An 11,954-nucleotide genomic window follows, 5' to 3' on the forward strand; every position below is an offset into this window, starting at 1 on the left:
CTGTTTCCACACTGTAATCTAATCTAATCTCTCCTTATATCTCAAACCCTTCAGTCCCAGTAATATCCTCGCAAATCTTTTCTGCACCCTCTCCACTTTAATAATATCCTTTCCTATTTATGTACTTGTCCAAATGTTTTTAAAAGTTGTAACGGTACCTGCATCCAACCCTTCCTCTGGCAGTTTATTCCATATACAAATCACCTTCTGTGGGAAAAAGTTGCCCCTCAGTTCTTTTGGAGAACTGTGCACTGTACTCCAAAAGTCACTTCATCAATATCCTGCAATACACAATGATCTCAGCATTGAAGACGAGCATGCCAAATGCCTTCTCATTTGAAGAAATAATAGAGGACTGGTGAAAGCAGAGCGGACCTATATGGACTTCAGTAAGGTATTCAACACGTACTGCATGGTAGACTGGTTAGCAAGGTTAGATCACATGGAATACGGGGGAACTAGCCATTTGGATACAGAACCGGCTCAAAGGTAGGAGATGGAGAGTGGTGGAGGCAGGTTGCATTTCGGACTGGAGGTCTGTGACCAGCAGTGTGCCACAAGGATCGGTGCTGAGTTCACTGTTTTTTGTCATTTATATAAATGATTTGGATGTGAATATAGGAGGTATGGTTAATAAGTTTGCAGATAACACCAAAATTGGAAGCGTTGTGGAAGCCAAGAAGGTTACCTCAGAGTACAATGAGATTTTGATCAGATGGACAGAGTTGGGAGGTCATATTGAGGCTGTACAGGACATTGGCTAGGCCACCTTTGGAATACTGTGTTCAGTTCTGGTCTCCCTGCCATAGGAAGGATGTTATGAAACTTGAAAGGGTTCAGAAGAGACTTTCAAGGATGTTGCCTGGGTTGGAGCTATAGGGAGAGGCTGAATAGGCTGGGGCTATTTTCCTGCAGATCCAGAGGCTGAGGGACAACCTTACAGAAGTTTATAAAATCATGAAGGGTGTGTATAAGGTGAACAGCCAAAGTCTTTTCCCCAGGGTACAGGAATCGAAAACTCAAGGGCATAGGTCTAGGGTGAGGGGAAATATTTAACTGTGACCTAAGCGGCAGCTTTTTCACACAGACAGTGGGGAATGAATGGAATGCACTGCCAGAGGAAGTGGTGGAGACTAGTACAATTATAATATTTAAAAGGATGGGTACGTGAATAGGAAGGGTTTAGAGGAATATGGGCCAAATGGGACTAGATTAATTTAGGATATCTGGTCACTATTTATTGAATTGGACCGAAGGAGCTGTTTTCATGCTGTACATCTCCATGACTCTTAACTACCTGTCAACCTGCGATGTAACTTTCAAAGAAATATGTATCTGAATCCAGAGGTCTCTGTTTCACAACACTTTCCAGTAACTGTGTAAGATTAATTTATTTATAAATTCTAGACACATTTGTCTTGCTCTCATTTTTTCAATTATAGGAGTGAACTTCTCTGCTTTGGCTCTCACTGTGAAAATGCCAATCAATTCCACTATCTTATTAACAGAGTTTAATGAACAGATCCAGCCATCTCAACTGCCATGGCTTGCCTTGATATTTACATGTGACACTGCCAGGTAGATTGATTGAGGCCAGAAACCTTGCAACCTTTAAAAAGTACTTTAATGAGTACCTGAAGTCTCACAACATTAAGACTATAGGCCTAGTGTGGGAAAAATGGGACTAGTCTAAGTAGTAAGCTATTTTTGGCAGTACAGACTCAATGGGCTGAAGAACCTCTTCTACACTATATGATTCTAAGATGTTCAAAGCGTGCTTGTTGTATTTGCATAGAATTTAGCTGGGATACAGGCTATTTTTAAAACTGCATCTGATTTTACACCCCTTAAAATTGGACTTGTGTACAATAGGACCAAATGAGGTGGGGTGTTGCTGCAAATTAGCAGCCCAACCATTAAAACAAAAAATAGAAAGGTGAGAGAAGGGAAATGGGCTGCCACCTCACCGTCATTTGTTTCCACGATTGCATAACATTTTAACCCATTCCTTCATACATGGTGACTCAATTCAAAGGGATACTACGAAGACAAAAATAGAAACAAATACCCTGGTAAACAAAGTCATTTTGGGAAAGACCCCTCTTAACATTCACTTTGCACTTCTTACAAAGGAATGGACAGCCTAGCTGGACACAAAAAGCACTCAAGCAAGACAGACTACAATATATGACAGGTGGTCATTTATTTTGTTTATACATAGCTGAAAGGCACTGACTGAATGGCTCAGTACAGCTTCAGTAAACCAATTGAATTCAGATACACAATGATCAGGAATAAAATCTTAGTCAAGCAGACAGATCTAAATCTTACAGGCTTCTAGCACCATCTTAAGTGTGATACAAATAACAGGATACATCTCAGACACCAATATTGAACTTTTAAGAATTACAAACACAAACAAACAAAGCTTTGTGGGCTTATTCAGGAAAAAAGCACATGGTGCTTGATTATTGTTGGAGTTCATTTAATTTGCTGTTTTGTTTTAATTGTAAGACTATCCTTTGTCATCCAAGTATGGCAGGACTGGCCCTTAGAATACAAACATTTTTCATCATCAGTCTGCCAACAGTAATTCTCTTCAGTCCCTAGAGATATTCTCAGAGTTTAAAGAAAGTCTGGAGCTCATTAAAGTTTTCCTTTTGAGTTTGATTTCAATGACACATCATCCTTTGTTTAAAGTAATAGTCTATGTCTATCAAATCCTTTGGTCTCTTAAGTCTAAGACCACAACCCAGCCTCTAGTTGCTTCAGTCAGACAAAAGTAACAAGGAGAGCCTGGGTGACAATACTGTACAGGAAGAATCTCATGTCTGCTTGAGTAGTTCTGTTTATGGCACAAAGTCACAAGGACACTTGTCCATACCCAGGATCACAGTATACTCTGCCAGGGATTCTCTCACCATAAAGTAATTTCTAAATTGATTGTTGAAGCTGAAGATAATTGAATAGACCCCAAGATCTTATTTGTAGCTGGGACAATATATTTGGGAATGAAATTGGTCAGGACATCAGGCAGTATCACATTAATTGTCTGTTATACACTGTTTATATATAGTCTGGTCATTTACTTTAATAAATTAAATATTAAGTGCAGTTGGCAACTCTGAACTTGTCCATTAGTCCCCTGCACATTGAAGCTCACCCTGTTGAGTACAGAACAGCCTGAGGTAGTGATAACTGAGAAAGGGTCTTGATCATATAGATGCTTTCCAAGCCATCATCCTCAATGCAAACAATGTGCAATCAGTAATAAAGAAATCTCTCAATAAATGAAAGATGAGATATTCACGCAATACTGCAGGAACACACAGATACACGCATGTAGGAAGTAATAACATTAAATATTTACAAAATAATTGATTTGGAATCTGCAAGTTGAGAAGAAAACAACACAATTAAAATTGCATCTACATCAATAAACAAACAAATTATTAACAAGACTGTGGGTTGCCATCCCTTTCATTGTAAATTCTACATAGGAGAGAATTAAGGGAGGTTGGGATAACTTGGGATAAGGAATATCATCAGACATGAAACAAGGTCACAAGCAACTATAGGATTAAGCATGATTGGTTTAAAGCAATCCCTAGTAATGGAAATGTTGATTTGTACACAGCTTCACTTTATTTGTGGCTTACATGTACATAGCTTGCTTCTATTTTGACGAATATTTCCTTGAATCTCAATCAGTAAGCAAAAGGAACATCGACTGTACACTACAACCAAAATGCAGCACTACTCACTGCAGTGCTGACTTGCAAAGGAGGAACACACAGGGACATTTCATTATAGGTTAAACTTAGACCCTAAAAAGTGGCAGATAATGTTAATTGAGCAAGCTGGAAAATCAATGTTGAGATTTGCTTTCCAAGCTTCCAGCATGAATTAGTAAATTCTTTAAACTGGAGTCCAATCTCAAAGTTTAGACCTTATATTGATCTGTGCCCACTTTGACATCAATCACCTGCATTGATGATTGGTCTTTGTGTAATGGCTCAAGTTGTTTTCTTGACCGTTCCACTGAAGTAAACTTTCAGATAGGTTGAAATCCAGGTCATTGCTGAGCACTGACAGATTACACAGAAAGGTTCGTCACGGCTGCATCCTCTTTTTCTTCAGGTAGGCATTAGACATCTGATTCATGAGGACCAATGCCAACAGGACTGGGAAGCAGACTGCGAGGTACCAATTAATACCAGTCACTGTCTCAGTGAACCATGTTGAACACATGCCCAGCAGTAGACTGGTGCAGCCCAGCAGGTAGCCAACCAATCCTGAAGTAGCATGATAGACTTTCATTTTGGATAGGGACCAGTTCTTCATCATTTTGGGGTATAGAAGTGAAATTCCACCGATGCATTGCATACAAATGTAAAGGACGGTTATCAGACCAACCAGACCATGCCAGCTGGTAAAATGTGGTTTGTCATTCAGGTATTTGTTAAAGCTAATAATGGTCAAACCCAGAACAGCACACAATGTGGCCATCCCTTGCAACAACCAGTGGGCTCGAACTTTGATTTTCCTTGAGTAAGACATAATAAGGGAAGTCTCTGGAGAGAACAGCAGAATGGCTTGAGTCATAATGAAGGAAAACTAGGAAAAAACAGAAACACAATTAAATTTCTGCTCATTAAAACTCCTGTAAATCCTCCTTTTCTGTTTCTTTTGTCCTTGCAATTTGGTTAAATATCTGAAAGAGAAAGTTGAAATTCCTTGGCACAGCTTTCCTTATAGATATGCTCTACCCCATTGTATCAGTCAGGTCATATCAACAATTATTCCCACTATGGCAGACCTATGGCTCTTGGGTTCTATTAGGCTTCAGCTTTTACTGAAATCAACATATTTTCTCCCATCTTACTTCTGAAGTCTTAACATCAAAAAGCTCAAGTCACTGGTAATTTTAGTCCTCTCCCTCAAATAGACAGCTATGTACATGCCAATCAAAGCCCTCTGAAACCTCACTGTAACAAACTACATCAAGAAACATTCTGCATTAGCTTTTCAAAGATGGCTAGCCCTGAAAGTGCATCTTTCAGTAGTTTCTCTCCTACCTCCTCTCATATTCCTATCTCCTGGTATATCTTGTTCACACCTGTTCCCCTAACTTTATTCATGCTATACAGCTGACCGGACAACTTCTCCTGGCTGCAAAAGCAGGGCATTGAAACAAAAATATAAATGCTGAAAATATTTAACTAGAGGTAAAAGTATTACCTCTGCTTTTCTTTCCAAATCCTATGTGAGCTGAGTGTTCCCAACATTTTCTGTTTTAAAATTTGCCTTCCATTGATGATGGGCATTGTTTGCTAGTCCAATGTTTATTGCTCATCCCTCACTACACTTGAGAAGGTGAACTTGAGCCGCTGTCCTTTGGGAGTAGGATGTTTTGGAAGGAGTTCCAGGATTATAACTCAGCAATATAGAAGGAACAATGAATTAGTTTCAAGTTAGGATGGTGACAGATAAACCGGGATCTTGCAGTTAGTGGTAGTTCCATGCATCTGCTGACTTTGTTCTTTCTAGGTGGTAGAGATCCCAGGTTTCAGTGGTGTTGTCAAAGGAGTTGCAGTGCACCTTGTAGATGGTGCCACTCTGAGCCAGTGAAGGAGGGAGTGGATCTTTAAGGTGGTGTTTTGGATGCTGATTAAGAGGGTTGCTTTGTCCTGGAGAATATTGCCCTCATCCAGAAAGGCAGGAACACTCTCACTCACTTCTTACTTGTGCACTAAAGCTCCTAGATAGATTTGGGGAAGTCAGGAGGGGAGACACTTGCTGCAGGATTCCAGCCTTTCATGCATCTTCTAGGTACAGTGCTTATGTGGCTAGTCCAGTTAATGTTCCTAGCCAATGGTGACCCTATCTTGGGTGTTGATAATGAAGTGTTTAGCAATAGCAATGCCATTAAAAATAGTTAGAATTTCTTTTATTGGAGAAATTTTGAAACTTCAAGCAAACAATGATTTATACAATAGGAGAAGAGGATGCTGATTGTTTGGGAAGTTGACTGATGAACCAAAACACTGTCAATGAGAAAGCAATTGGACTTTTGAGATGAAGCAGTTAACATTCATTCCTGATGAAGGGCTCTTACCTGAAAGATCAATTCTCCTACTCCTTGGATGCTACCTGACCTGCTGTGCTTTTCCAGCAGCCCACTCTCGACGATACAAGAAACCAAAGATTGGCAGTTTACAGTTTCTGCTTCATCTGAAGGACAACCATGGTCCAACCAATCTGTACCATCTTCTCTTGCTGCATGAGTTGGTGCTCCCTTTCTAAATTTGATTTCTTGCAAGTCATTACTGATAAGACTTGCAATGTCTTATGACAATGAAAGATTAAACATTGTTTCTCCTCTTATCAATATTTAAGCTCCATATTATCAAGCAACCGTTTTGTAAGATTATCAGCAATTTAGTAAATAGAGCCCTGGCCATTAACATACTTTGCAAACTTGGTGCAGAAATAGAACATATCCAATAAGGCTGTCATGTAGGCAACAGCCATCCTGATCATATTATTGTTCACAATGTATCATTACAAACGCACTGAAAGTGCCTGGTCTTCCTCAAATTATCCTGGAATGGTAAAATATCCCAAACATTTGAATAGGTTAAAAAAGCAATTTCATATTGCTACTATACAAATGGCTACAACAGTAATGTTTTCCATTAACAATTTGCTGATGCTAGTCTAAAAAGATGCTCTGCCTTCCATACAATTGAGCAATGTCCTGTATAAATGTCAGAAACAGCTCAATAACAGGAAAGTAGACACTATGTCTCAGTGATTGGCTGTTGAACCAAACACAATGTTCTCTTAGTAGTTCATAATAAACAATAAACAGATTGTACTTCACAAATTCTTTGCTTGCAAAACCCAAAACAAAACATCCACTGTGAGATGCGGTAACACAGTTGGACAACACTTGCTGAACAATTGCAAGTGTACTAATCGCAACAATCAATTTAAGTTAATCAGTTGAATTTATGAAGTCATTCATTTACTTTAGTTATGAGCAAAATACATTCATATCAAATTCCATCCCCAAGGGCTCTGAGAGTCTATCTACAGGACATGGGACGCAGCAGTTCAAGAAGGTAGCTCATGGCCATCTTCTCAAGGTCAACTAGGAAGAGCAATAAATACTGGTTTGCCAGCGACGCCTATACCTCATGAGTGAATAAATAAAACAAAAAATGCAGTGACCCATTCTCTGCACTGGAGTATGCTCAAGCCTATATCGCCAAAATTAAAATTGTTCCTTTTTCCCTTCTTTCTTTGGTCTCCCAATCCAAAACAAACTAGGCAACACTCAGCTCCCTTTCTCCATCCCCCACATCTGGTTGGAAAATCGAGTGGCACCTACTCTCTCATGTACCATACTCGGGATGTTAAAACTGGTGGAGTAGTGGAGTTTATATTCCTCGAGATAAGCTTCAACTCACACCCAGCCTGAAATATGGAACACAAATCACAGTCTTATGCCATTTGACCCATTGTGCCTGTGCTAACTTAAGTCCAAAGCAAGAACTATTCTTTTTTAAAACCTCCACCTGTGTGATAGCAAGAGGTAGAGGTGGTGCAAGATCTCATGATGCAACTGTGCTTTACAACAAAGTTAAAAATCAGGATCTCAACTACCTTTCGGGACAGGGAGAGGATAAAGTGGGAGGGCAGTGGATGTATTGATACTATCACTGAACTAGTAATCCAGAAACCCAGGCTAATGCTCTGGGACCGTAAGTTCGAAACCCATCATGGCAGATGGTGAAATTTAAATTCAATTAAGTCAGGAATGAAAAGCTCATGTAATGGCAACCATGATACCACTGTCATTAAAACCCAGCTTTAATAATGTTCCTCAGGGCAGGAAATCTGTCATCTTGTCAGTGACTCCAGACAAACAGCACTTTGGTTGACTTAACTGTAACCTGAAACAGTCCTAGCAAGTCATTCAGATCAAGGGGATAGGCAATAAAGTCGAGAAGTGTGGCACTGGAAAAGCACAGCAGGTCAGACAGCATCTGAGGTGCAGGAGAATCAATGTTTCGGGCATGAACCCTTCATCAGGAGTAAAGCAGGTGGTGCAGCTGGCTACACCCATATCAAACGAACAAACCTTTTTAAATTGTGAAGAGTGGGAATGATGTTTTTGAGTTGCAAATGTCACTAATACAAAGTCACTGCCTCATGTCCTCTTCTCCAATGAGTTTCGCTCAATTACACCAGAGAGAAGGGGTGACGAAGACACCAAACATTTATGATTGAGTCTGCTATCTATTCCTGAACGAAGAATGATGGTATATTTGGGAGAGGATTGGAACAGGGAAAGGTAGTATAGGTGGAAGCGAAATATTGAAACCCTTTTCTTGGTGAGAAGTATAGCCTCCAAAGGAAAGTGATTAGTCCAAAGAGCAGTCTCTAATGAAGATCTCTACACACAACTTGCAAGTACGTATTACTTACAGCAACAGCCATCAGGAATGGATGCCAAGAAAATAAACCTAGAACAGGAAAAAAAATCAAAGCATCAAATGTTGCTTAAGGTACATTCCAATGAACACCTCCTTTAAAACGCTGGGTCACAAGTAGAATAACAGTAATTTACTGGGCTACTAGACTCATCTTGCAGGTGCTGGCACTTTCTAAAAAGGATAATATGCATGAAGACATTTGAAGTATGTTTCAGAGAGATTGACCCAGTATTGACTGCTTCTACTAATGTGCTGTCGTATGTGGAAACAAGTGGAGTGGACTACGTGGAACAGTACAGTACAGGATCAGGCCCTTTTACCCACTATGTCTGTGCCATTTTAAACTAATCGCATCTGCTGGCACATGGTCCACGTCTCTACATACTCTGCCTGTTTATGTGACCGTTGAAGTACCTCAAACTTTCTATTTGTTTTTACCATCTTCCCTGGCAGCACATTCCAGGCACTTACCACACTGTTTAAAAAAACATTTCTTGCACATCTTGAAAATTTCCCCCTCTTGCGTTAAACACTTGGCCTCTAGTACTTGACATTTCCACTGTGGGGGAAAAAAACTAACCATCCACCCAATCCATGCCTCTCACAGTTTTATATATTTCTATCAGGTCACCCCCTCAGCCTCCAACATTCTTGAGAAAACAATTCAATTTCTCCTCACAGCTAACACATCCTACTCCCCCTTGTTCACGACCCCACCGTGATCCATCAGGCCAAAATCACTCACACTGTCCATGCCCTCATTGCCTCCAATTATCTCCCCTCCACTGCCTCCAATCTCATAGTCCAAAGCCCCGTACTGCCCAAATCTACCTACTCCCCAAGATCCGCAAGTCCAACTACCCCAGCCGACCCATCATCTCAGCTCACTCCTGTCCCACTCAACTTATCTCATCTCCATCCTCTCCCCTTTGGTTCAGGCCCTTCCCACCTATATCCATGACACCAACCATGCCCTCCACCTCTTCAGTAACTTCCTGTTCCCCGGCCCCCTGCGTTCACCTTCACTTTGGACGTGTAGTCCTTATTGACGTCCATACTTGACAAGGATGGCCTCCAGGCCCTCAGCTTCTTCCTCTCGACCGACCTATCCAGTCCCCCTCCACCACTACCCTCTTATACCTTGCCAAACTGGTCCTCACCCTTAATAACTTTTCTTTTAATTCCTCCCATTTCCTCCAAATCCAGGGGATGGTCACGGGCACTTGGATGGGCACCAGCTACATCAACAGTCCCTCTTCAATACCTACACAGGCACTGTGCACACACTCTTCCCCCATTACATCAACGACTGCATCAGTGCAGCATCCTGCACCCAGTCTGAATTGGAACAATTCACTGACTTCGCTCACAACTTCCATCCCGCCCTCAAATTCACTTGGTCCATGTCAGACACCTCCCTCCCATTTCTTGACCTCTCCATTTCCATCTCCAAAGACATTCTCCAGTGGACATTTACTACAAACCCACAGACTTTCACAACTACCTGGATTTCACCTACTCCAACCCAGTATCCTGCAAGAACTCCATCCTATTCTCCCAATTTCTGTCTCTGCTCAGACAAGACGACAGTCCATGCCAAGCATCCCAGATGTCCATGTAATTCGAACAACAGGCTTTTCCCCGCTGTCATCCAGACAGTCCTCCACTGCACCACCGCCATTCCCTGTTCCACTGCTCTAAATCAGTTCCCCTCCAAATATAATGAAGACAGAGTTTCCCTTGCCCTCATCTACCACACCACCAGTCTCCAAATCCAACGCATCATCTTTAAACATTTCCGCCAACTGTAACTGTACCCCACCACCAAGAGCAGCTTTGCTTTCCCCACCCCTTTCTGCATTCCGCAAGGACCATTCCCTTCGACAGTGCTTGGTTTGTGCCACTCTCCCCACTAATCACCCTGAACCCCCAGGTACCTTTCCCTGCAACCGCAAAAGATGCAAAACTTGCTGGTACACCAACCCTCCCTCACCTCCATCCAGGGCCCCAAACAGTTCTTCCAGGTGAAACAGAGGTTCACCTGCCTCTCTTCCAACCTAGTTTACTGCATCAGGTGCTACCGACGTGGTCTTCTCTACATCGGGGAGACCAAACGTAAACCTAGGGAACTGCTCACCGAACATCTCAGCCAGGCCTGCAGGGGCCGACTGGATCTCCCAGTCACCGCCCGTTTTAATTCCCCTTCCCAATTCCTTTCTGGCATGATCATCCTTAACCACCTCTATTGCCACAACAAACCAAACTGCATCTTCCACCTGGGCAGCCCAGAGTACTCAACATTGAGTTCTCGAATTTCAAATAATCTCCCTGCCCTTCCCCCGACTGCCTTCCAGTCCCTCCCACTCCTCCCAGCCACCTACTTGATTCATTCCTCCCACTGACGAACCAGCTTGTACCCTCTATCAGTCTTCACCTATCCCCACTTTGCCACCCCCTTTATCTGCAGCTTCCCTTACACCCACCCCCAGTCCTGAAGAAGGGTTACACCCAAAACATTGACTTCTCTACCTCCTGATGCTGCCTGGCTTGCTGTGTTCTTCCAGCCTCCTGCTTGTCTACCTTATACTCCAGTCCAGTTTACATTCTAGTAAACCTCATTTGCACCCTCTACATCCTTCCTATAGTATGGTGACTAGAGTGGCACACAATGCTCCAAATGTGGCCTAACTAAAGTCTTACAGTGTAACATGACTTGCCAACGTTTATACTCAACGCCATAACCAATGAAGGGATGCAACATGAGGAAGAGGGTCCAGGTGTGTATGAGAGACCCCACCACGGGGATCAAAATGTGGATGTGTACAAACTTTTTTCACCACCGTACCCACCTGCGTTGTCATGAATATCATCTATGCTCTTGCGCCCAAGATCATTGTAAACTTTCCTCTTGTATTTGACTTTCCAAAATGCATCAGCTCACACTTGTTCAAATTAAACTCTATGGAGAAGGAGAAGATTAGGCAAAATGGGAGGATATTTAATTGGGGAAGAGGAAACTATGATGCGATTAGACATGAGTTAGGAAGCATGGATTGGGAGCAATTGTTCCATGGTAAAGGCACGTTAGACATGTGGAGACTGCTTAAGGAAGAGTTGGTGCAAGTGATGAATAAATATGTCCCTCTGAGACAGGCAAGTAGTGGTAAGATAAAGGAACCTTGGATGACAAGAGCAGTGGAGCTTCTCGTCAAAAGGAAAAAGGTAGCTTACGTAAGGTGGAGGAAGCTAGGGTCAAGCTCAAAACTACAGGATTACAGGCAGGCAAGGAAGGAGCTTAAAAATGGTCTGAGGAGAGCCAGGAGGGGGCACGAGAAAGGCTTGGCAGAACGGATTAGGGAGAACACAAAAGCATTTTACACTTTTGTGAGGAATAAGAGAATGGTCAAAGAAAGAGTAGGCCGGATCAGGGATAGCATAGGGAATTTGTGT

The 11,954-nt window shown here is 42.0% G+C and overlaps 1 protein-coding gene across 1 annotated transcript in view; it reads right to left on the reverse strand.

Annotated features, from left to right (window-relative positions):
* Positions 1-2,179: 2,179 nt before the first annotated feature.
* The window catches only part of LOC122559146 (transmembrane reductase CYB561D2), an 18,314-nt gene continuing 8,539 nt past the window's right edge, over positions 2,180-11,954 (reverse strand). Inside the window, exons 2-3 of the mRNA XM_043708502.1 lie at positions 8,497-8,534; positions 2,180-4,617 (exon numbers count right to left, since the gene is read on the reverse strand). Coding sequence (XP_043564437.1) covers positions 4,114-4,617; positions 8,497-8,534 — 542 coding nt within the window. The 3' untranslated portion in view covers positions 2,180-4,113. The remainder of the gene's footprint in view (positions 4,618-8,496; positions 8,535-11,954) is intronic.

The sequence above is a fragment of the Chiloscyllium plagiosum genome, chromosome 18, assembly GCF_004010195.1.
Source record: "Chiloscyllium plagiosum isolate BGI_BamShark_2017 chromosome 18, ASM401019v2, whole genome shotgun sequence".
NCBI lineage: Eukaryota > Metazoa > Chordata > Chondrichthyes > Orectolobiformes > Hemiscylliidae > Chiloscyllium > Chiloscyllium plagiosum.